At 43.9% G+C, this 25,500-nt stretch overlaps 1 protein-coding gene across 3 annotated transcripts in view; it reads left to right on the top strand.

Annotated features, from left to right (window-relative positions):
• zmat4a (zinc finger, matrin-type 4a) overlaps window positions 1–22,751 on the top strand; it is a 288,459-nt gene extending 265,708 nt beyond the window's left edge. For 2 of the 3 annotated variants that reach the window (XM_073058194.1, XM_073058204.1), the window contains one exon: window positions 22,359–22,751. In XM_073058194.1, the coding sequence (XP_072914295.1) occupies window positions 22,359–22,484 (126 nt within the window). In that variant the 3' untranslated portion in view covers window positions 22,485–22,751. The remainder of the gene's footprint in view (window positions 1–22,358) is intronic. The other variant, XM_073058214.1, reaches the window with a different exon arrangement.
• The last annotated feature ends 2,749 nt before the right edge of the window (window positions 22,752–25,500 follow it).

The following is a 25,500-nucleotide window of genomic DNA, read 5'->3' as shown; positions in this document are numbered from 1 at the left end:
GCACTCAAGCGTGAGCAAGACAACAGTAAAGGCAGAGATTTGCAGTACTCCAAAGACTACATTGTTCACCCGGCATTCGATCGATATACCACAGGCGCGCTCTCTCTCTCTCTCTCTCTCTTTCCCTCTCTCCCTCTCTCTTTCCCTCTCTCCCTCTCTCTCTCTGTCCCTCCCCCTCCCCCTCCCCCTAATAAGGGAGAAAGAGATGTCTCCGTTTCACAGCAAGAGGGGAAACATAACAAACGACTCGCTGGTTTATGATGTTAAAAATCCGTTGTGTCACTTTTTCCAAGCTCTGTGCCCAACGATCTCAGGTCTCTGGGCACACGGCCTTAGATCTTCCATCTCCCACGACACACCAGTCTTCTTCTCGGACAGCGACCTCCAATCCCCCTGTTTCCAGAGCCACGAAAGCTCAGTCCTCTGGAAGCGAGCGGCGCTCTTAGGCCAAGCCCTTGGCAAGCTGAACAACGGCTAGTTGTGAAAGCCCGAGAGCGGGTCCCTATCCCGCAAAAAACCATAGTCGGCGTGTAACTCTAAGTCAGGGTCTTCAGAAGAACCCTGACAAGGAAAAATGGAGATATTAAATCTGTTTCCGAAGATGCAAGCAAAGGAGTAGGCGCCATTAACCCTACTAAGCTCCACCAGTAATCTAGCCAGTAATGTTAAAGAGAATATCAAAAGTTTCTTCAGATACATGAAGGGTATAAGAGAGGACCCTGGAAAATGATGCTGGACAGGTAGTAATGGGGGAACAAAGAAATGGCAGATGAACTGAATTAGTATTTTGCATCAATCTTCCCTGTAGAAGACACTAGTATGGTAGAAGTTCCAGTTGTCAAGGATCATGAAGTGTGTGAAGCTACTATTACTAGAGAGAAGGTTCTTGGGAAACTAAAAGGTCTGAAGGTAGATGAGTCACCTGGAGCAGATGGTGTACACCCCATGATTCTGAAAGAGGTGACTGAAGAGATTGTGGAGGCATTAGTAATGACCTTTCAAGAATCACTAGATTCTGGAATGGTTCCGGAAGACTTGAAAGTTGCAAATGTCACTCCACTGTTGAAGAAGGGAGAGAGGCAGAAGAAGGAAACTATAGGCCTGTTAGTCTGACCTCAGTTGTTGGGAAGATGTTGGAGTTGATTAGGATGGGATCTCAGGGTACTGAAAGGCGCATGATAAATTAGACCATAGTCGACAAAGTTACGTCAAGAGAAAATCTTGCCTGAAAAATCTGTTGAAATTCTTTGAAGAATTAACAAGCAGGATAGACAAAGGAGATTCAGTTGATGTTGTATGCTTACATTTTCAGAAGGCCTTTGACAAGGTGCCACACACAAGGCTGCTTATCAAGCTACAAGCCCATGGAATTACAACAAAGATACTACCATGGATAGAGCAGTGACTGATTGGCAAGAGGCAAAGACTGGGAATAAAGTGAGCCTTTTCTGGTTGGCTGCTGATTATTAGTGGTCCACAAGGGTTTGTTTTAGGACCAATTCTTTTTATGTAATATGTTAATGATTTGAATAATGGAATTGATGGCTTTGTTGCAAAGTTTGCAGAAGATATGAAGCTAGGTGGAGGGGAAGGTAGTTTTGAGGAAGTAGAGAGACAGTACAGAAGGACTTAGACAGATTAGGAGAATGGGCAAAGAAATGGCAGATGGTATACAGTGTCAGGAAGTGTATGGTCATGCACTTTGGTAGAAGAAATGAAAGGGTTGGCTGTTTCTAAATGGAGAGGTAATGCAAAAAACAGACGCAAAAGGACTTGGGAGTCCTTGTGCAAGGTTTCCTAAAGATTAATTTGTAGGTTGAGTCAGTGGTGAGAAAGGCAAATGCAATGTTAGCATTCATTTCAAGAGGACTAGGAAATAAAAGTAAGGTTGGAATGTTGAGGCTCATAAAGCACTAGTGAGGCCTCACTTGGAGAATTGTGAGCAGTTTTGGGTCCCTTATCTTGGAAAGTATGTGCTGAAACTGGAGAGGGTTCAAAGGAGGTTCACGAAAATGATTCCAGATTTGAATGGCTTGTCATATGAAGATTGTTTGATGGCTCTGGACCTGTATTCACTAGAATTCAGAAGGAGGGGTGACTTCATTGAAACCTATTGAAAGGTGAATTGTCTTGATAGAGTGGATCTGAAGAGGATATTTCCTATGATGGCAGAGTCTAAGACCAGAGGACACAACCTCAAAATAGAGGGGCCTCCTTTTAGAAGAGAGATGAGGAGAAATATTTTAACCAGACAGTGGTGAATCTGTGGAATCCTTTGCCACAGGCAGCTGTGGGGGCCAAGTCTTTATGTGTATTTAAGGCAGAGGTTGATAGATTCTTGATTGGTCAGGGTATGAAAGGATATGTGGAGAAGGCAGAAGATTGGGGCTGATAGGAAAATTGGATCAGCCATGATGAAATGATAGAGCAGTCTTGATGGGCCAAATGTAATTCTGCTCCAATATCTTATGGTCTTATGGACGTGGCACATAATGATGATGTTGATGACACCAGTCCTATGTTAATCCCATTTTCAGAATTTCTACATCCATTTCTATCAACTCCCAGCAGATTCTAACGCAGGGCAGATGATCACAGGGATAACATGTATACTCCACAGAGACAACACCCGAAGTCAGGATTGAAATGAGGCTTTGTGCTATAATGCAGTGGTTCCATTGGTTGTGCATTGTTCTGCACTCTACTGTAGTACACTGCCATTGGCCAGTGATTTACTTGTGAGTAAACCCAACACATCTAGAGAAAGTGTTTTATTTTAAAGAAGTTTAAAATTCAGTCAATTTACCTAATTTAAGTTTAAGGACGGACACCGAGAGAAGAATCTTTCATTTTCCATCTTGTGCTTGTGTGGGATTTTTCAAGCAAATTGCTGCATACTTACATTGCAGAATAGAGCTAGTTAATGGCTGTTCATTCCCAAAGTTATTTCAACACTCTGTCTTTCCCTGAAAATCAGACGTGAATGTCCCACGTGGATGTTAAGCTGGAGGAGAGTGATAGTGACATTCACCATTAGTAGATCGTTGTACCCTGTTTCCTACCCTGCCCAGTCAGTGCAACACTATTGCAAAAAACTGCTGGAGGATCAGTGAGCCAGGCAGATTCTGTGAAGTTCCCCCTTCCCCCTCCATTACTTGTCCATCAGCTTCCCCTGGTTCCCCATCTCTTTCTCTCTATCCCACAGTCCTCTACCTTCTCCTATTATTGTAATTCTGCAGATACTGGAAATCCAGTGCAACACCCACACAAAATGCTGGAGGAACTCAGCAGGTCAGACACTTTATTTCTTTTCATGCATGGTACCTGACCTGCTGGGGCCCTCCAGCATTTTGTGTGTGTTGCTCCTATTAGGTTCCTTCTTTTTCAGCCCTTATGTCTTCCACCTATCATCTCACACCATTTTGCATTATCCCCCAGCCTCATCCCTCCCATCTTCTCGCTCACCTGGTCTCACCCATCACCTGCTAGCGTGTACTCCTCTCCCTCAGCCCAGCTTCTTATTTTGGCTTGTGCCCTTCATTTCCAGTCTGGATGAAGGGTCTCAGTACAAAATGTTAGCTGTTTACTCCCCTCTATAGATGCTGTCTGGCTTGCTGATTTCCTCCAGCATTTTGCGCACGTTGCTGAAGATTTCCAGCATCTGTAGAATCTCTCGTGATCTGTGGAGCGAAATGGACAACTGAGGTTTCAGATTGAGATCCTTCATCTGGTTGATGGAGCCCTCATCTATATTTCCTCTATTTCATATACTTCTACTCTTACCTCATCTTCTCCAAGACCAAACAAGAATAGAGTCCCTTTGTCCTTACCTTTCACTCCACCAGCCTATATGGTTCAAAGGTTCATTTTATTGTCAACATATGCATGTGCAATACAACTCTGGTATTTGTCTTCTCCAGGTAGCCATGAAGTACCCTAACCCATCCATCAACATCCCCCCTCACAAAAAGAAACAAAACTCACAAAGCCCTCACCCTCCCCGAAGAAAAACAAATCTCCCCCGCAGAAATAAACAGTAACAAAAGCATCAACACCCCCCAGGAAAAAGGCAATGAAAATAGCAACAGATCTCCCACCCCTCCCACACAGAAAAACAGCAACACAAGCCCCGAACCCCTCCCTCACAGAAAAAAATAGCGACAATAACAATCCCCCACCCCACCCCCACACTTGCAAAAAAGAACAGTGACGGTAGCAACAAAACCCCTGACCCCCCCCACCCCCACACACAAAGAACTAACGTATCACACACCCGCCAATTGGCCACAAGAAAGGAAACGCAGAAAGAAACAAAGGAGACAAATATAAAGTACAGTCCAATCACGTAAATCTCAGAACACCAAACGGTGCTTCTGTGATTCAGAACTCACGCCCCGCTGGGAGCGATCGCTGACCCCCTCCACATTCACCTTGAAGGCCTCTGTTGGGAGCGATCGCTGACCATCTGACCTCTGTCGGGAGTGATCGCTGGACGACCGGCCTCCGTTGGGAGCAATGTCATTGCAATCCCGCAAGTCAGAGTCCAGATGAAGGATTTCAACCCAAAACATCCATTGGGACGTTTCAACCCAAAACGTCCATCCATTTCCCTCCACAGGTGTTGCCTGAGTTCCTCCAGTATTTTTTTTTACTCCAGACGCCAGCCCCTTGTGCCTCTGCTGCAATAGTATCGTGCTGGATCAAAAGTGAATGAGCACTACACATTCAGGTCACTTATGGGGCAGATAATGACTTCAAGCTGACAGCTACCGCTTTCCCCTGGGGGCATGCTGAATATTCCTAATGTGAAGGGCACTCACCAGCGGTTCCAGAAATGACTTTTAATAGAGAAAAAGTGGAGGTGGTAAACAGCAGGTTCAAGAGGTTACAAGAGGCATCATTTAGACACTTGAACTTCTAACCTTAATGCACCAGCAGAGGGCAGCCAGCCATTTGAGTAGCCCTGTAGGCATGCCGCGTCTAATCATCAAAACCCTTATGCTCAAATATGTAATGAGTACATTAAAAACGATCCGTTAACGCGGGAATGTAAATGAGTTGAAAATTCCATGTTGACAATGGTATTGGTTTATTACTGTCACGTGGACTGAGATACAGTGTACCAACATCAGGATTTCAGTCCTGATGAAGGGTCTCAGCCTGAAACATCGACAGTTTATTCCCCTCCACCAATCAACTGGCAAGGTTAATTTATTATCAAAGCAAAGAATGGGTGTTGGGGTGGAGATACGTCTCCAACAAAGGAGGTGTAATCCACTCGTTCCCTCTGCAGGTCACCCTTGGGCAAGGTGTAGCACCTGCTTAACGCCCCCCCCCCCCCCCGAATCAGGGTCACGTGAAGCCATGGGAGCTGGTGGTGGATGGTCGTATGAACAGCTGGAGCACAAGCCCTGATTATGCGACCATTGGTGCCAAGCAGTCAACCTTTGAAGAGTACACTGGACAACAAAGATTTTGCTTCCTGAATACCCTTCGGTGTACCTTGTGAATTTGGGGGTACTGATCATGAAAATCACCATGAAATTTCCCTATCACACACCATTTCTTAAAATAAACTTATGCTTATTATTTCAATTCATAATTCAAGTCAATTAAAATGTTGCCTGCAATGTGAGCTGGAAAGTTTCCTATCTTGTCCAGGCATGCTTGGGCACAGCTGCTGCATAGCAGGACAGCGTTTAGTAATAATTATTGGGTTCAGGACTGTAAGGATGGAATTTGCTGTCACCAGGCTCAAAAATTTCTATGAAGGATTTTGACATTTGAGACAGGTGCTTCCCAGAATAACTGATGCCAAGATTAAGGAAAGCATTTTTGTTGGTCCACAAATCAAACAGGTCACCAATGACAGGCAATTTGAAGAATTTCTAGTGGGACCGGAGAAAATCACATGGAAGGCATTCGAGGAAGTTGTTGAAATTTTTCTCGGCATCTACAGAGCACCAAACTACATGCAGCTGGTTGAAATACGTATTGATAATGGCTGGGGTCACCAGTCTTGTAAAGACACGCTGCCCAGAAGGCCGCAATGGCAAACCACTTCTGTAGAAAACTCGCCAAGAACAATAATGGTCTTGGATAGATCATGATCACCCACATCATACAACACGGCACATAATGATGATGTATGGCCTGTCAGAATAAAAGATAAAGATAACAAGTGTAGGGAACTTTGGTTTTCAAGACACATTGAGGCCCTGGTTAAGAGAGAAAAGGAGGTGCCTAGCATGTATGGGCAAGTAGGAACAAATGAGGTGTTATGGAGTACAAGAAATGCAGAGAACACAAGAAAAAATCAAGTATCCTAAAAGAAGGCTTGAAGTTGCTCTAGCAGACAGGGTGAATCGTAAGGGATTCTACAGAAATGTTAACAGCTAAAGGATTGCAGGGAACAAAATTGGTCCTTGGAAGAGCAGAACGTTAATCCATGTGTGGTGCCAAAACAGAGGGGGGGGGGCGGGATTTTAAATGCATTCTTTGCATCTGTATTTACCCTGGAGACAAATACAGAGTCTATAGAAGTGAGGCAAAGTGGCTTCAACTTCCTGGACCCTGTACAGATTACTGAGGAGGAGATATTTGCTACCCTGGGGCAAATCAGGGTGTTCCCTCAGACCCTACAGGAGGCAATTGCTGGGGCCCTAACAGAGACAGTTAAAATATCCTTAGTGAACAGAGAGGTACAGAGGATTAGAGGATAGCCGATGTTGTTCCATTGTTTAAAAAAGGCTCTAAACAGAAACCAGGAAGATATGGGCCAGTGAGTCTGACATCAACTGTGGGAAAGTTATTGGAAGATATTCTAAGGGCCTGGATATATAAGAATTTGGATAGACGCAGACTGATTAAAGATGGTCAGCACAGCTTCATGCGTAGTGGGTCATGTCTAACCAATCTTACAGAGTTTTTTGAGGAAGTTACCAGGAAAGCGGATGAAGGCAAGGCAGTTTGATGTTGTCTACATGGACTTCAGTAAGGCATTTGACAGTGTCCTGCATGGGAGGCTAGTCATGAAGGTTCAGTTGCTCAGCATTTAGGATAAGGTAGTAAATTGGATTAGATATTGGTTTTGTGGGAGAAGCCAGCGAGTGGTAGTGGAGGGTTGCCCCTCTGACTGGAGGCCTGTGACTAGTGGTGTACCACAGGGATCGGTGCTGGGACCTTTGTTGTTTGTCATCTATATCAATGGACAGAATGACAATGCGATTAGCTGGATCGGCAAATTTGTGGATGACACCAAGACTGGGGGTGTAGTGGACAGTGAGGAAGGCTATCATAGCTTGTAGAGGGATCTGCATCAGCTGGAAAAATGGGCTGAAAAATGACGATGGAATTTAATGCAGACAAATGTGAGATTTTGCAATTCAGTAGACCCAACCAGAGTAGGTCTTACACAGTGAGCCGTAGGGCACTGAGAAGCGTGGCAGAACAAAGGGACCTGGGAATACAAATACGTAATGAAAGTGTACTCACAGGTTGGTAGGGTCATAAAGAAAGCTTTTGGCATACTGGTCTTTAAAAATCAATGTATTGGGTATGGGAGATGAGATGTTGAATATGTATAAGATGTTGGGACGGCCTGATATGAAGAACTGTGTGCAGTTTTGGTCACCTACTTACAGGAACACTGTAAACAAGGTTGAAAGAGTGCAGAGGAATTTTACAAGGAAGTTGCTAGTTCTGGAGGACCTGAGTTATAAGAAAAGATTGCATAGGTTAGGACTGTAGTCTTTAGAACATAGAAGACTGAGAGGAGATTTGATAGAGGTATCCAAAATTATAAGGGATATAAATAGGGTAAATGAAAGTAGGCTTTTTCCATTGAGGTTGGGTAGAACTAAAACCAGAAGTCATGGGTTAAGGGTGAAAGGTGAGAAGTTTAAGGGAAACATGAGGGGAAACTTCTATGGCCTCTCTAGATCTTCACTGGGTATATATCTTTGACCCCCCCCCCCAACTGTTGTGTCAATAGACAATAGACAGTAGTGTAGGAGTAGGCCATTCGGCCCTTCTAGCCAGCACCGCCATTCACTGTGATCATGGCTGATCATACACAATCCTGCCCTCTCCCCATATCCCTTGACCCTGCTATCTATAAGAGCTCTATCTAACTCTCTCTTGAATGCATCCAGAGACTTGGCCTCTACTGCCTTCTGGGACAGAGCATTCCACATATCCACCACTCTCTGGGTGAAAAAGTTTTTCCGCATCTCTGTTCTAAATGGCCTACCGCTTATTCTTAAACTGTGGCCTCTAGTTCTGGACTCACCCATCAGCGGGAACATGCTTCCTGCCTCCAGTGTGTCCAATCCCTTAATAATCTTATATGTTTCAATCAGATCCCCTCTCATCCTTCTAAATTCCAGTGTATACAAGCCCAGTCGCTCCAATCTTTCAACATATGACAGTCCCGCCATTCCGGGAATTAACCTTGTGAACCTACGCTGCACTCCCTCAATAGCAAGAATGTCCTTCCTCAAATTTGGAGACCAAAACTGCACACAATACTCTAGGTGGGGTCTCAACAGGGCCCTGTACAGCTGCAGAAGGACCTCTTTACTCCTATACTCAATTCCTCTTGTTATAAAAGCCAACATGCCATTAGCTTTCTTCACTGCCTGCTGTACCTGCATGCTTGCTTTCATTGACTGATGTACAACACTCAATGTCAACACTCCTTCACCACATAAACTACTATAGTTCATGAGAATTAACCCTTTAAGCCTTCTCGAGAGCCGTCTGAAATGAACAGTAAAGGCTAGCCTTTCCTCACATTGAGATCAAAAATACATTATCTAAATCAAACAGCTGTTGACTACTTAAGTTCTGTGGAACTTAGAACAAAGCTCTATACAGAATGACTTGCTGGCCTCTCTCCGCCTGCCCTTATCCCAACTAATTCCACTGTCCATCCAAATGACACAGTCTAATTCATTCAGTATTTTCAATTCTTTCATCAAATGTCCCGAAGAGGAGTGCTGCAAAAAAATGAATAAAGTACAGCTTCCTATGCCCGTGCTTCTCAACGGTAACATATCCATCTGGTACTCTTCCTCTGAACCTAATCCAGATGTTCTAACTCACCCGTCCCCTACACCAAATCTAAGAAACCAAAGCTTAGAAACTCGTCTCCTTCGACTCTTTACTGAGTGTGCTGTCACCGCATCAGAATCAGGTTTTTAATCACCAACATCCATCATGAAAACTGTTATTTTGCATCCACAGAATAGTATAAGACATGAAAATGACTGTGTTACAATAATTAATAATAAGTAGGTTGGCTACAGGCCAAATTGAGGCAGTGGAGTCCACACCCCAGAGCATATCGAAGTGACTGAACGTGAGGTTTGGACACCGATTTAGGTGCTGGGCCAGATTGAAAAGGTTAGGGTTGTCGGGAGCTCGAGGCGAGGGGCGGGTCAGTTCAGCACACTGCTCCGCTCTGCGCTGAACTATGGGACCATGGACGGACTCTCTTTGTGGGCTTCGGAACACTGTTAGCTTGCAGGATTTGTTATTTCCCTCTGCACATCGGGCGTTTGACAGTTTTTTTTAACGAGTTCTTGTGGGCTGCCTGTTAGGAAGTGAACCTCAAGACTGTATGATGTATGCATACTTTAATAATAAATAGATTCTGAACTTTGAAAAGAGAAATAATGAGGTAGTGTTCACGAACCATTCAGAAATCTGATGACAGAGGGGAAGAAGCTGACCCTAAAATGATGAGTAAGCCTCATCAGACTCTTGTACCTCCTTCCTGATAGTAGTACTGGGAAGATGGCATGTCCCATCAGGTTCCCAGCACACTGCCAGGCCCACCATTGAGGCCTGGTGAGGATTCGCCCTTTTAATGGAAGGTCTGGCATTTGTATCATGTCTATGACATTTCATTAGGATAAGTTTCAGAATCAGGACAATTTATTGTAAATATTTAAATGATACCTAACAATATCCCTGTAATACTCATATCTGATGCTTTATTGTCCTGTTGGTCATTCCAACTTCATTTCTTGTATAATATTGAGCATGATTCCTCAAGGCAGCTGCACACTTGGGTACCTTTCAAAGATATTTACTGTTTCAAAGTTGTTAACATACTTTGGGAAGTTGCACGTTCTTTATGCAGAACAAGTACATGTTGTGTTATAAATTACAATGCATTTTATCCATATTAAACATATCTGCCAGCTGGGAGTTTGTTGTATTTACCTCTACTTTTCCTGCAGTTGTAACAAGACCGAAGTTCAAAGTACATCTATTATCAAAGTATGTATAAATTACATAACCTTGAGATTCGTCAGAAGATCCTGAGCTGTTGGCATGGTTGCAGACATGTCCTCGTTTGTATTACCAGTGTAAAGTGTAGTCGTACAGTTCCAACACCCACTCATAACCAGTTAATAATAATCTTCCGATTGCAAAACCACAATGTCTTTCTCCAGCTAAGAATCTCCCAGGACTCCACATGGTAAAGAGATGAATGCCAAACTGATTCGTACTAACTTGCACAAGATCTCAATCCCATATTTGCTCAGACTCACAGTAATTTGTATTTGCTAAATATGACCTTTGGTGCACATTCTGAAAGACTTGGCATTTGCATCAAATTATGAACACAAGAGATTCTGCAGATGCTGGAAATTCAGTGTAACACACACACACAAAATGCCGGAAGAACTCAGCAGGTCAGGCAGCATCTATGAAGAGAAATAAAGACCCAACATTAGGACTGGAAGAAGAAGCTAGAATATAATATCACAGATATATATTGTGAAATGTGTTGTTTGCAGCAGCAGTACATTACAATGAATAGTAATAAAAAACCTATTAATTGCAATAAGGTATATATATATATACAATTTAATTAAATTAAATAAATAGCACAAATGGAGCAAAAAAGAGGGGAAAAAGACATAGTGAGGTAGTGTACATAGGTTCATTGTCCATTCAGAAATCTGATGACAGAGGCGAAGAAGCTGTTGAGTGTGTGTCTGCAGGCACCTGTACCTCCTCCTTGATAGTTGCAATGAGAAGAGGGCTTGTTCTGAGCGATATGTGAACCTATGTGGGTGGGAGGGTGGGGCGAGGGGGTTTGGGGATGAAGTGAGGAGCTGGGAGATGATAGGTAGAAAAATAAAGGGCTGAGGAAGAAGGAATCTTATAAGAAAGGAGAGTACCATGGGAGAAAGGGAAGGAGGCAGGACACCAGAGGGAGGTGATAGCAGTGAAGAAGAGGAGGGGTAAGAATGGGGAATGGAAAAAGAGAGGAGTGGCAGGAGGTAGAAGCTACCTGAAGTCAAAGAAGTTGAGGTCCATGCTGTCCGGTTGGAGGATTCAGAATTACTGTTCCAGCTTTCACAGATTGAATGGTATAAGTGGCTTTGCAAGTGTCCCAGCAATGGACGATTACATTGATTTGTGGCTTAGGTGTCAGACAAGTGATATGAATTATAAGGCAAGAAACTAAGTGAAATTGCTGGAAATTATCCACAACCTAAACAACACACACGCAGAGAGAAAGAGTTAACCTTTCATCGGGAATGGAGTTTTGCAATCAGAAGATTATTATTAATGGCAGGCGAGGCTGTTTATGAGTAGACTTTGGAACTTTACCATCTAGATCAGTTAGATAAATGAGACTTGGGGGAACTGTCAGCAAGGAACTAAGAGTCCAGCTAGTGGGGTCACATGTGATCATTAAGTAGGGACCTACATTTGAGGTACCAAATGCCCTAACCCTGCTCCTTAGCTCTTTAATGTATGAATATTAGAGTAACCACTGCAATTTACAGATTTGCATATTTTATGAGCCGAGTTTTCTAACCTCTTTGGTGCGCAACCTTTTCTACACTGCCAGAAATAGTAATGAACAGAAGCTGCAGGCCTGAGAGCTTTGGTGACGAGAAGAATGAAAATACTTTGTTACTGGTTTGGAACATGTTTGCAGTCATTTCGCGTTTGGATCACACCATTCAGAAATCAGATCAGGGCACCTCCAGGCCCAAATCAACTCTGCACAATTCAATGTCAGTCACGGAATGGATGTAAACATTTGCTGCACGGTGCTTCTTGGACAGAAAACTGAGCTACATTGATCTGAGGAGTACCCACCCATTGGGAACATCCTCTGATCAGCTGTTTATTTTCAGCTGGGAGACTCACAGAGCACACGCACAATGTTGGACATGGGCACTGCCTGGCACTTCGGTGACATCACTGTTACTTGCCACGTTACCAACCCATGCCCACATCTTGCTGCATACATACATGGGATGGTCCATTTACTGGTGAATGGACAAGTGAAATTGAACCCAGTAGCTAGTCGTCACCCTCCTTGGACAGCACTGAATATTGCAAAAGTGGGAAGGCGCTTGAACTAGCTGTGAGACTCTATGGCACAAACGTAAAAGCCCAGATCCATCCCTCAGCCTTTGTGCTTCCATTAGCCACGATGTTATTCTCAGGTCATGTAACTTTGCATCCCAACTGTGAAGACACAATCATGGTTTCCAGAAAATCTGGTATGTCCTTTCCATCAAAGAAAAGGGTTTCCCTTGTTCTACTATTAACATTGCCCTCCCCTCTATCTCCTCCATTTCCTGGACATCTACCCTCACCCTATCTTCCCAGCGAAATAACGAGGGTAGAGTTCCCCTTGTCCTCACCTACCACCCCATGAGCTTCCGCAATTACTCGCCACAATTTCTGCCATCTTCAATGTGACCCTGCCACGAAATGCATCATTCTTTTCCCCCGCTCTCTATTTTCCACAGAGATTGCTTTCTACATAACTTTCTTGCCCGCTCAGCACTCCCCACTGTTCTCACTGTGCAACACCTGCCCCTTGATCTCCTCCTTCACCACTATTCAGGACCCCAAACAGTCCTTCCAGGTGAGGCAACACTTCACCTGCGAGTCTGTGGGGATTGTCTGCTGTATCCATAGCTCCCAGTGTGGCCTCCTCTACACAACGTAGATCGGGGGACTGCTTTGTCAAGCAATTTCGCTCCACCCGCTACAACAGGCAGTATTTCCTGGCGGCCACCCATTTTAATTCATATTCCCATTCACATTCCGAAATGTCGGTCCATCACCTCCTCTTGTGGAATGATGGGGGCAGCCTCAAGTTTGAGGAGCAGCACCTCATATCCTGTCTGTGTAGCCTCCAACCTGATGGCATCAACAGTGATTTCTCTAACTTATAGTAATTTCTCCACCACCCCCTTCTCTCTTTTTTCATGCCACATTCTAGATCTCCTCTTGACAATTTCTCTTCTCCTCACCTGCCCCTATCACTTCCTCCCGATGCCCCTTTTCCTTCCCTTTCTCCCATGGTCCACTCTCATCTCCTGTCAGATTCCTTATTCTTCAGCCCTTTACCTACTCCACCTATCTCCTCCCAGCTTATAACCATATAACAATTTCAGCACGGAAACAGGCTATCTCGGCCCTTCTAGTCCATGCTGAACGCTTACTCTCACCTAGTCCCACCTACCTGCACTCAGCCCATAACCCAACATTCCTTTCCTGTCCATATCCTTATTCAATTTTTTTTAAATGACAATATCGAACCTGCCTCTACCACTTCTACTGGAAGCTCGTTCCACACAGCTACCACTCTCTGAGTAAAGAAGTTCCCCCTCGTGTTACCCCTGAACTTTTGCCCCTTAACTCTCAACTCACATCCGCTTGTTTGAATCTCCCCTACTCTCAGTGGAAAAAGCCTATCCATGTCAACTCTATCTATCCCCCTCATAATTTTAAATACCTCTATCAAGTCCCCTCTCAACCTTCTACGCTCCAAAGAATAAAGACCTAACTTGTTCAACTTTTCTCTGTAACTTAGGTGCTGAAACCCAGGTAACATTCTAGTAAATCTCCTCTGTACTCTCTCTATTTTGTTAACATCTTTCCTATAATTCGGTGACCAGAACTGTACACAATACTCCAAATTTGGCCTCACCAATGCCTTGTACAATTTTAACAGTACATCCCAACTCCTATACTCAATGCTCTGATTTATAAGGGCCAGCATACCAAAAGCTTTCTTCAGCACCCTATCCACATGAGATTCCACCTTCAGGGAACGATACACCATTATTCCTAGATCACTCTGTTCTACTGCATTCTTCAATGCCCCACCATTTACCATGTATGTCCTATTTTGATTAGTCCTACCAAAATGTAACACCTCACACTTATGAAGCTTCTCACTTCATTCCCCCCCTCCCTCACCCAACCACCTTCGCCCACACCTGGTTTACCTTCCAGCTTGTCCTACATCTACTCCACCCCTCTCCCCGCCCACCCACCATCTCATTCTGGTTTCCTTCCCCTTCCTTTCCAGTCCTGAAGAAGGGTCCTGGCCTGAAACGCCAACTGCTTATTCCCTTCCGCTGATGCTGCCTAACGTGCTGAGCTCCCACAGCATTTTGTGTTTGTTCCATATTTTGATAATGTTAATTGTATCCACTTAATTGTGTGTTATTGTGCAAGAGGAACTTCCTGGCCAGAAAGCAAACCAAGTTTTTGCTGACCTGTTGCAGAGGACTGCAGTAATGTACAGGAAATGATTGCTTTTGAGTAATGTCATTGCAGTCAGCTGCAAATTTCAGGCTGTGCTAAGTGCCTGGGCTGGCTCATGACAGAAATAATAATAAATTGCCGATTCCTGGCTGATTAGGGACCCAGGACTGGGTAGTTTCAGGTCTGTTCTGGTTCTACAGCTCGGATAGCCTGTCCTGTGCAGTCGGATGGGAAGAACTGTACAAATTAGCAGCCTGTAGCCTCGAGCATTGATTTCTATTCCATAACTCTCCTGCTACAAAGGCTTTGTTAATGGCCCTGTTAACAGAAATGTATTAGTGTCTGGCATTGAGCTATCATTTAAAGCAATAAAGCCACCATCAGCATTTCATCTCAAACCTATTCATTAACTGGCTGAGTTAATTAGCTGCAAAAACATAAATAACAATTTAATTAAAAGAAACACGGGACTGCCATAATCATCAAATCATATTAGCTGGACTAACAGTAGCTTCCAATTAGTGGTAATAGACTCTTTTGGGCTGTATTACTGGAAGAAAGATCACATCTGTATTGAAGTGGCATTCATGCTAATGTCCCCATGTTCTACAAATCTGAGGATCTTTTTTACAGGCCATTTACCTAAACAGGAATTCAGTGGCAGGAATTGGTGCACGGACTCTTGAGTTTAGAAGGGGGAGGTTGCATTCCAGATGAGTGTGTTGCAGTGCCAGGTCACACTGCTCATCTGCCTGAAGTGAAAGGGATCTCGTCAGTTGTCTGTTTAGCCCATCAAGCATATTCTGTCCTCCATGTGGTAGAGTCATAGTTCAAGTTCAATTGTCATTATACCATACATGAATGCCATGAATACGGCCAAGATGCAAAATACTGTACCAACAGCACAAGCCACAATCAAAGATTCAAAGTACATTTATTGTCAAAGTCTATCTGCAGTACACAACCCTGAAGTTCGTCTTTCCCATAGACAGCCACAAAACAATGAAAACCGTGGAACCCATTCAAAACCAAACATGTGCACCACAAGAAAACAAATCATGCAAACAGCAACAAACGAAGAGTGAAAAATGCAGAATATAAAACACAACATCAAAAGAGTCCAGGCATACTTGGTTCAGCTCAGTGTTCTGACCTGCAGGCTGCCCGGCTGAAAGTCGCCCAAAGTGGCATCAAAAAAAGGGAGCAAACAAAAATCAAAAACACATCAAAGCATGAACTACAGAGTCGAAGCCACAAACCATGATAATTAAACCTTGCTCGAGACCCCGGAATCAGGCATATCCTCTGGCATCATCAAGGGAAAGAGAGACCATTTGAATGCAGGGACCTTCCTCCGGGAGAAGCAAGCGAGAGAGAGAGACTCATACACTGACACCTTCATCCAGCAGCAGCGAGCGAGAGGTTGGTAGTCAGCACTGAACACACGTTCACCGTCCACGCTCACCTTGATTATTTCGATTTTTCTCGGCACTTTAATCAGTGAGATTGTCGAGAAATGGAGTCGATCAAGGGCCCGTGGCCCATCTCCGGGCTTCTTGGCCTCAAGGCCGCCAGCTTCATTCAAAAGCCTCTCAGAGACAGCAAAGTGCCAGATCGCTCAATCGGCCTGATAACACAGCACCGGAATAGAGATCACAGGCTCCAGCAGTAGCAGAACCAGACTTGAAAGAAGTCATTTTGTGAACCGTACAGAGGATGTCGCCCTTAGTCACATTGTTCACTAGCTCCATCCTCTTCCGGATATAAGGTACAAAGCACATATAAGGGAGCAGTAATATACAGTCACACAGAAAAAAACATATAGGCGGAGACCCCGAGTCCATGAATCTTGCAGCAGTCTGCAGATGAACACGATATGGACATAGCACTCCAGTCAAGTGCACCGACTCCAATGCCTCAGGCCCTCCTGTGTGGCTGTAAACAGGTGACACCAGCTCGAGGCCTAGACCCCACTATGACCAAGGCCGCACAGCTTCCCTGCACTTCACCAATAAACCAGTGAATTGGTCTTGCAGCATTCCACGTTAGCAATATCCAATAGGGTCTTGCGATCGCAAGAAAAGCGACTAAAACCGTCATTTACTGTTAGACTGCCTTCACACACTAACTCCCCCAACATCTTTCTGACACAGAGAGCAGCTCAATCCTCACCGAGCCCAGCTCCTTCAGGTTCACCGTCAACAGGCAGCTTGCTAATGGGGTAGGCCTGCAGTACTTTTAAGTTCTTAATATCCAGCAGGTTCTTGCAATTGTAAAAAATATATTTAAAGAAGGCAGTTTCACCTTTCATTGGCCCCCATAGAAGCCACTGCGTACCAGAAAAATAAAGGTTTTTTATTTAGTGTTATACAGCACAAATCAGCCCTTTGGCCCAACCCATCCATACTAACCTGAGCTAGTCCCATTTGCCAATGTTTGGCCTGTATGCCTCTGTCATTCCTATCCATGTCCAATTGTCTTTTAAATGCTGTAACTGTATCCACTTCCACCACTTTGTGTGCCAGCTCGTTCCGCTTACCAAGTTAAGGTGAGAGGAGAAGGATTCAAAGTAGACCTGGAGAGAAAGTTTTCACTTTGACTCTTTCCCCTCCCACCTTAAACCTCTGCCTCCATGCTTTAGACCCCACACCCCCCCCCCCCACCCTGGGGAAAAGACTATGACGATTCACCTTACCTGTGTTCTTCATGATTCCATGTTTTTCTGTAAAGTCAGCATGCTTACACTGCAGGGGATAAAACCCCAACCTATCCAATCTCCTTACAACTCAAGCCTTCCAGTGCCAATAACATTCAGTTGAATCATTTCTGCATCCTATTCAGCTTAATGACATCATTCCTATATTTAGGCAACCAAAACTTTGTTCTGTACTCCAGGTATGGTCTCAACAATGCCTAAAGATGTAACAAGGTGTCCCAACTATTATACTCCAAGCCCTGACCAGTTAGGGTAAGAGTGCTGAGGAGCCGTGAAGAAGGGTCGACTATTTACTCATTTCCATAGATGGTGCCTGACCTGCTCTGTTCCTCCAGCATTTTATGTGTGTTGTTTTAGATGTCCAGCATCTGCAAACTTTTCTCTTGTTTATGAAAACATGTAAAATGCCTTCTTTACCATACTACCTATAAATATCAGCACATTCAGAAACCAATGTACCTGCACCCCTAGATCTCTCTGTTTTATTAAAAAAAAGTTCAAAGGTTGATTTTATTGTCCAAGTATGCTTGTACAATACAACTCTGATATTTGTCTTCTCCAGATAGCCATTAAATACAGAAAGACCATGGGTGAGGATGAAAGAAAAGACATCAACTCCCCCCAAGTGGCACGACAAAGAAAAGAAACAAAACTCACGGACCTCAAAATCCTACCCCCTCCGTAACAAAAAACAGCCACAATAACTATCCCCAACTCCCTCACCCACAGAAAAATACAGGGACAGTAGCACCAAACCCCAACCCCCCCTTACATAAAAGTTAACACCCTCCAATTGTCCACAAGAAAGAAAGCACCAAAAAACTGAAGGAAACCAATGTATTAAATCCAGTCCAATAATCACATAAATCTCAGAATATCTGAGACATTTTTCAATTGTGTACAAGGAGAGCAGCCACATGAACTCACTCCTTCTGTAAAGAGTGACCACCACCCGGGTCTGAACACAGCCAATCTGTGGCCGAATACACCAATCCAGCTGCTGACCATCTCCTTTGGGAACCATCGCTGACCCGTCCGGATTCACCTTGATGCTTAATTCTTCCTCGCCACTTCGAGATGGAGTCGTTCATTACCCCACGCCTTGTCTCTGGTCTTTTCCATGAGTAAGCTTGAGTTCTCGGTCCTTTTTGCACCCCTGCCCCTGCCCCATCCTTAATCTCCATGAGGCAGCTGTCTGGATACAGCATAGTGCTAGATCCTTCGATCAAGTTCCAAGCCACAGACTCCAACAATTTCTGTAACACAGAAAGACAAAAGAACAAGCAGAAGGCCTAGAAAAAGTGAAATAATTGGAGAGATTTGCTGTCTGGAAGATGTCACCTGAGGAATTGGTGTTCACTGGTGCCAATATTCAATATACAATTGACATGAATCTCTGCCTCACCTGGATACTGGAGAGGGAAGAGGTGTTACAACTCCTACAGCTACAGGGCAAAATGCATGGGGAGGAGGAGGGATGAGTGAACCAGGGAGCAGCAGAGGGGTAGTTCTGTGGAAAGGAGATAAGGATGGGGAGAAGATGTGGTTGGTGGTGGGATCATATATGATGGTGGATGTTTCAAAGAATGATGTGCTGGGAGCGTAAGGAATGAGAAATCTTATTTTCTTCTTCCTGAAAGTTAGCAGCCCAGTAAACCTGCCCACACTGCTGGTAACAAGGTAGCCATCTTGTGCACAGCTAGGGCAGTTCTGAATAGAGAGGGAAACCTGGCCTCATTGGAAAGCTGATCTCATGTTGATCTTCTCCTTAGACCCACTGGAGAAGCATTTAGGACACTGGTATAATGTCCTGTTGGAACTACAGCCCTGAGTATGAACCACTGCGTCAGCGTGATGAATCGAACTTGACAGTGTGCTGACTGAATAAGAGATGATCCATTGTTGCTGACCCAGCAGAGAGGACAGGCACTGACCCACAGCAGTAATCTGGGAGAGCACACAATTAAACTGTCAAAGTCAAGGAAAATGAAAATCTAGAGCTCTATTATAAGCAACCCCAAATTTGATGTAACCCCATCTTGAGCAATTAAGTCGAGGATCGTAACACCAGTGCTTGGTTTGGCCACAGTGACAGACTGGCTGGATTTGATATTGAAAGTTCAATGTAAATTTTTTGTCAAGCTATATATGTGTACGTATACTAACTTGAGATTCAGTCTCTTACAGGCATTTACAGAAAAAAATAGAATATATGAAAAATTATATATAAACAAAGACTGACAAGCAGCCAATGTGCAGAAGAAGACAAATAGTGCAAATAAAAATTATATTGAGAAAGGGAGTTGTTAACAGTCCTTCAAAGTGAGTCTGTAGTTGTTGAACTAGTTCAGAGTTGTGTTGAGTGAAGTTATCCCCGTCAGTTCAGGAGACTGTTGGTAGTAAGGCAAGAACTGTACTGGAACCTGATGGTGTGGGACGTGAGGCATCTGTACCCCCTGCCCAATGGTAATAGCAAGAAGAGAGCATGGCCTGGATGATGGATGCTGATTTCTTGTGGCAGAGCTCACTGATGAGATGGGCTGTGTGAGAGTATGTGTCACTTTCTGAAGTCTTTTCCATTCTTCAGCATTGGTGTTTCCATACCAGACCATGATGCAACTACCCAGGATACTCTCCACTGTGTATCTATGGAAGTTTGTCAAAGTTTTTGATAGCATGCCGAACCAATAGATACATTTAATGTCAGAGAAATGTATACAATATACATCCTGAATTTCTTTTTCTTTGCAAACATCCACAAAAACAGAGTAATGCCCCAAAGAATGAATGACAGTTAAGTGTTAGAACCCCAAAGCTTTCTCCAAATGCCCCCCATGCATTAGCAGCAGCAAAGTGACGACCCCACCTCCCCACCAGCAAAAAAGCATCGGCACTCTCCACTGAGCATTCGAGCGTGCAGCAAAGCATCAGTAAAGACACAGACTTGCAGTACCCCACAGACTACTCGTTCACCTGGTAGTTCGACATACCACAGGCCCTCTCTCTCTCTAAGAAGGGATAAACGAGGTGTCTCTGTTTCACAGCAAGAATGGAGACATAACAAAACAACTTGCTGATCTATGATGTTAAAAGTCTTTGCGTTGCTTTTTCTGAGCTCTGTGTCCAAAGAGCTCGGGTCTCTGGGCACACAGCCAGCAGGCAGCTCGCTGCTTTCAATCTTCCATGTAAGCCCATGACACATCAGGCGGTGGCACTGACCTCAAATCTGCCCGCCTCCGGAAACACGAAAATCCGGCACCCCGAAGGCGCGCTAATCTTCCAGGCCGCATCCTCGGCATATCAAAAAGCGGCCGGTCGTGAAGCCCTGAGAGTGGGTCCCATTTCTGCAAAGAACCAAAGTCAGCGTGTAACTTCAGGTCAGGGTCTTCAAAACAACCCTGAAAAGGAAAAAGAAGAGATGTTAAGGATAGAATTAGAGCTGTTTCCAAAGATACAAGCAACTGAGTCGTTGCTCCATCATTCTAAACTCCTCCCTCCATTCGATGCAAATGTCTAAGAAAGTAACAACACCGTCATGCCATCTTTGTGGGGGCAGTTACATGCTGATTCCAGAACAAACTCCTCTCCAAATCTGATCTCCTATTGAGGTCTGGCTCATGGACATCCAACTTCTTCCTCCTGTAGTCAATAATCACCTCTTTGGCTTTGCTGGCATTCAGTTGTAGTTGTGACAGCCCTTGACCAGATTTTCAGTGTCCAATTTGTCACCACCCTTGATTCAGCCAACAACAATGGTTTTGTCAGCAAACTTCCATATGCATTGGAGCTGTACTTAGCCACGTAATCATGGATATAAAGCGGGTAAAGCAGGAACTAGCACACAGTCTGTGGTACACCTGCGCTGATAGTGAGTGTGGAGGAGATGTTGTTGCCAGTCTGTCCTAAATGAGCCTGTCAGTGAGGAAATCAAGGATCCGGTTTTGCAGGGAGGTATAGAGGCTCAGGTCTTGGAGCTCAATGATAGATAGTCAATGTCAGAGTGGGTCGCTCACCTTCTGCTTTCTACCTACAACCACCAAGTCACAGCTGACACTTCAGATAACTGTCCACTTAATGGAATCAAATCCCAATAGGATTTTAAGGGCTTGAGTGATGCCTTGAGGCTTACATGCCAGCTTTTTGTTAAGCAACAACACCCTAAGTACGTTCAAAACCAGAGAGGTGCTCTTCCTCTGGGCGAATGCAAAGCTTCATTAATTCCCTGTCCTGAGAACTGTATTTAATAGTACCCAAAGCAAGTTAAGGCTGGTTATTATGGTTATAGGATGAATACTTGGATAACAGGAGTGTAGAGTAGGGGTTCCCAAACTTTTTTATGCAATGGAGCTTTAAGGTTGGGAGCCCGTGGTGTACAGAGATGTGGACCAAGCACTGGCAAGTAGGATTAGCTTGGTGAGCATCATGATTAGTATGGACAAGCTGGGCTAGAAGGGCCTGTTTCTGTGCTATATGACCCTCTGACACTAAGGTCTTCTGCTTAATTGCTCAGACTGGGGTTATTTTGACTTTGGGGAGAAGTTCATTATATGAAACTTGGGATTCTCATTTCTCGACTTCTGCCTCAACAGTTTAAGCAAGTACACAATTATACGCTATTCCACACCACACCAAGTTGCAGTTCTGTTTCCTTGAAAGGGGGCCAGCGGGGAAGTGGATGGGGAGAGTTTAAACCAAGTGCATGTGGGTGGATGAGCACAGAATTGCAATTTCTGTCGATGAAAACCAAGGAAAAACTGCAGATGATTGAAACGTGAAATGAAAGAAAATGCTAGAGACAGTCAGCAGGTAAGACAGCATCTGTGGAGAGAAAATCAACTAACATTTCAGGTCATTTCAACTTCACTAAAGGGTTTCAGACCTGAAACATTAACTCTTTCTCCCCACAGACGCTGACTGACCTGCTGAGATTTTGAACTACTTCATTGGACTGCTGTAATAACAAAATTTTTATGGATGACATGCAAAACAAGGTTTTTCAAGTACTTTGATAAGTGTGACAATAATAAATCATTTTAATGATTTATATGACAGTAAGCTGAACCTGATTTGCTAAATGGTCCATTTTGTCTTTCAGCCTGAAAAACCGACTATGAGATTCAAGAGCAAATCTGTGAATGGAGCCCCACTTCAAGCAGTTCTACGCTCCGAACTGGACAGTCACGTTCTACATCCTGCAGAAATGGGCACTTCCCACATTTGAACGTTTTACTTTCCGAAACAAGAGGCAACTCGCGGTGATGCCTGTCACTCACACCGCCCGGAGGAAGCACATCCAATTGGCTGTTCCATCAGTGAGTGCTTCGAAGGCAAAATAAAAACGGTTTCCCCCATCCCAGTCATCACAGGAACACAGCTGTGATGACTCCTTTTAGCTGGTATTTTGCCCCAGACCAGGGGATTTCAAAATAAGGCTGTATTCCTGCAAAAAAAAAAGATCTAAAGCTATTTCTGGAAGTTTTGAAACTAATTGAAGGAAGAACTTGCATTTATATATAATCCATCACAATATAACAAGTCCCAAAACATCTTATATCTAATAAGTACTTTTGAAGTGTAATCATTTTTGGAAACGTAGTGATCAATTTGGGCCCACAAGCAGGAGAATTGGTCTCAGTCTATCGTGAGCTATTTTACATTTCAACCAAAAGGAACCCAGGAGAGTCTGTTTTAATCCAAATGACAGGACCTCCAGTCGTGCAACATTTACGTCATTGAGATGTCAGCCTCAATTACATGCTTAAGCTCTAAAGCAGAGCTTGAACCCAGGGGAGTGCAATGAAGAAACCGATGATTCAGTAGGTTGGAATCCTCTTTATCTGTCAGTGAGACTAGGATTGCAATTTGGCTGAGTCATCCAGTAGGAAGTCTCCTACTTGAATGTCCAAACAGTTCAAAGTGAATTTTCCTTGCCTTTACAAATCCAAAACTTTAAAAAAAAACCTCTTCTTGAAGGTTTTCAGAGGGAGGAAACAGTGCACTTAACACTCTATGGTCACTTTTAAACAAATTGTTACTGCTGTGAGATAATTATAACCTTTTGACTAGCCCTTAAACTCAGGACACTGGAAATTAATCACATTAAAGTGGGTAGTCAACCTTGTGACAATAATTGGTGATGCCAACAGATCACACGTTTTACCGAGTCTTGTCCTGCAACACCAGCACTGCAGAGTACCTGTTTAATTTATAGCACTGACTGCAGATACAACTCAACCCGAATCTTACAAGAATTGAAGCAAGGTAGACTTTTCTAAACTGCCTCGCCGAGAAAGTGAAAAACTTAGCGGCAAGTTTTATTTTTCCTTCTACTGACATGCTCACTGTTAGCCGCGTGGTTGCACCAGGGAGCTTGCAGTCAGCTGACAGACGAACTCTAGCTCAGCTGACTGGGGATATTCAAACAGCTTGCCTCAGTGCGAGGTAATTAGAGAGGACACAGGCTGGCGAATCAAAGCTCCACTATATGCCCACAGCAGCAATGATCTTTGGCCTCAGCATTTACATTTTTGATGAACCCACAGGTTTTTGTTTGATGGAACGACAGGTTGCAAGGTGCCGGCTAGTTAAGTAATTCCATAAAACTACAACAATCCCCACTGGCTTCAGAGAACTGCAAAATCACTTCAAAGGGCAAGTTTGAAGTTAGGATATAACTTTATAAGCAAAAAAAAAACAAACTGTTGGAAGAACATTGGGTTGAGCAGCAAAGGAATTGCCGACGTTTCAGCTCGAGACCCTGCATCAGATCCCGCGTAACTTTGTCAACTTGAAATCTACAATATATTCGAATGATTGAAATTTATGTGTGTTGTTGCAATTTCCTGTTGAAAGTAGTTTTGCATTTATTTCACAAAATAAAATGGTGTAATACACTTTAATTCCCAGCAGCAAAAGACTTTATTCTAGCCACATTTTTAAAGACTGCAAATCTACAACATTTTAGAATAAAACAATATAGTCAGTTTAAAATGTTTGTTCAAACATTTGTTGTGATATAGACACTGAAGTCCTGATTGACTCTGACAAATGAGTATACAATATGTAAAGGAGGTGACAGGGGTACCATTGGGTGCCGGGTTGCCCGAACTGTCTGGACATGAGGCAGACAGCTAGAAGGTGCCTTGAGGGAAGGGAGTGCAGTCCAAGTGATCATTATCAACTCCATACTATGCAGAGGAGAAGTGAAGGACAGTCACTCTACCTTCTCCAATGGAAGCACATATTCACAGAAAAAAATTTAGAAACTGGACAAAGTCAATTACTGTAGCAAAATGTGGCCTAAGACCATAAGGTATAAGAACAGAATTAGGCCGCTTGGTCCTTCAGTATATTCAATCAATCATGGCTGATTTTTTTCCCCCTAAACCCATTCTCTTGCCTTCTCCTCATAACCCTTAACTTCCTTACCTATCAAGTACCTACCAATCTCTGCTTTACATGCACCGAGTGACTTCTCCTCCACAGCCGTCTGTGGCAATGAATCCGCTAATTCACAACCCTCCAGCTGAAGAAATTCCACCTTATCTCTGTTTTTATTCTGGGGGTGTGCCCTTGGATCCTAGACTCTGTTATTAATTCAATATTCAGGTTAGAGATACAGCACGGTAAAAGGTCCTTCTGGCCCAATTCATCCGTGCTGCCCGATTACACCCATATGACCAATTAACCTACTAACCCGTACGTCTTTGGAATGTGGGTGGAAACAAAAGTACCCGGAGGAAAGACACACAGTCACGGAGGGAAGGTACAAACTCAGCAGCAGGAATCGAATCTCGGTCACTGGCACTGTAAGGCGATGCGCTACCACTACACTACCGTTCCGCGGCTGGAAACATCCTCTCCACATCCACTCTATCCAGGCCATGCAGCGTGTTCACGTTGAACCTAAACTTGGGACAGGAGATCTAGCAGAAATTTTTTCATGGGAGCAATGTCATGAGTCCATCAGTGAGTCTGTACAACGGTAATGTCCCCTCTTTCGGGGGACTTCCACGAGCCCCTGTAAAACGACTGCTGATGGTGGGGAAAGACTTTGGAGAACGTGTAGGTTGGTTCTTTGCGGAAAATGGTTTATGTTCTTCTGCCTGTGTATTCACAACAAAGTGCTCAAATATTATAAATAAGGTGTATTTATTCCACTTGATGAATTCTACCTTTCCTGTGTGCAATAAAACTTTGACTAAGCAAGCTGTGTGGAGCTTTATTGGAATAAAAGA

Source organism: Hemitrygon akajei, chromosome 1, assembly GCF_048418815.1.
Source record: "Hemitrygon akajei chromosome 1, sHemAka1.3, whole genome shotgun sequence".
In the NCBI taxonomy this organism is placed as follows: domain Eukaryota; kingdom Metazoa; phylum Chordata; class Chondrichthyes; order Myliobatiformes; family Dasyatidae; genus Hemitrygon; species Hemitrygon akajei.
Note: the sequence above shows the minus strand (reverse complement) of the source record. Positions and strands in the feature narration are given on the sequence as shown.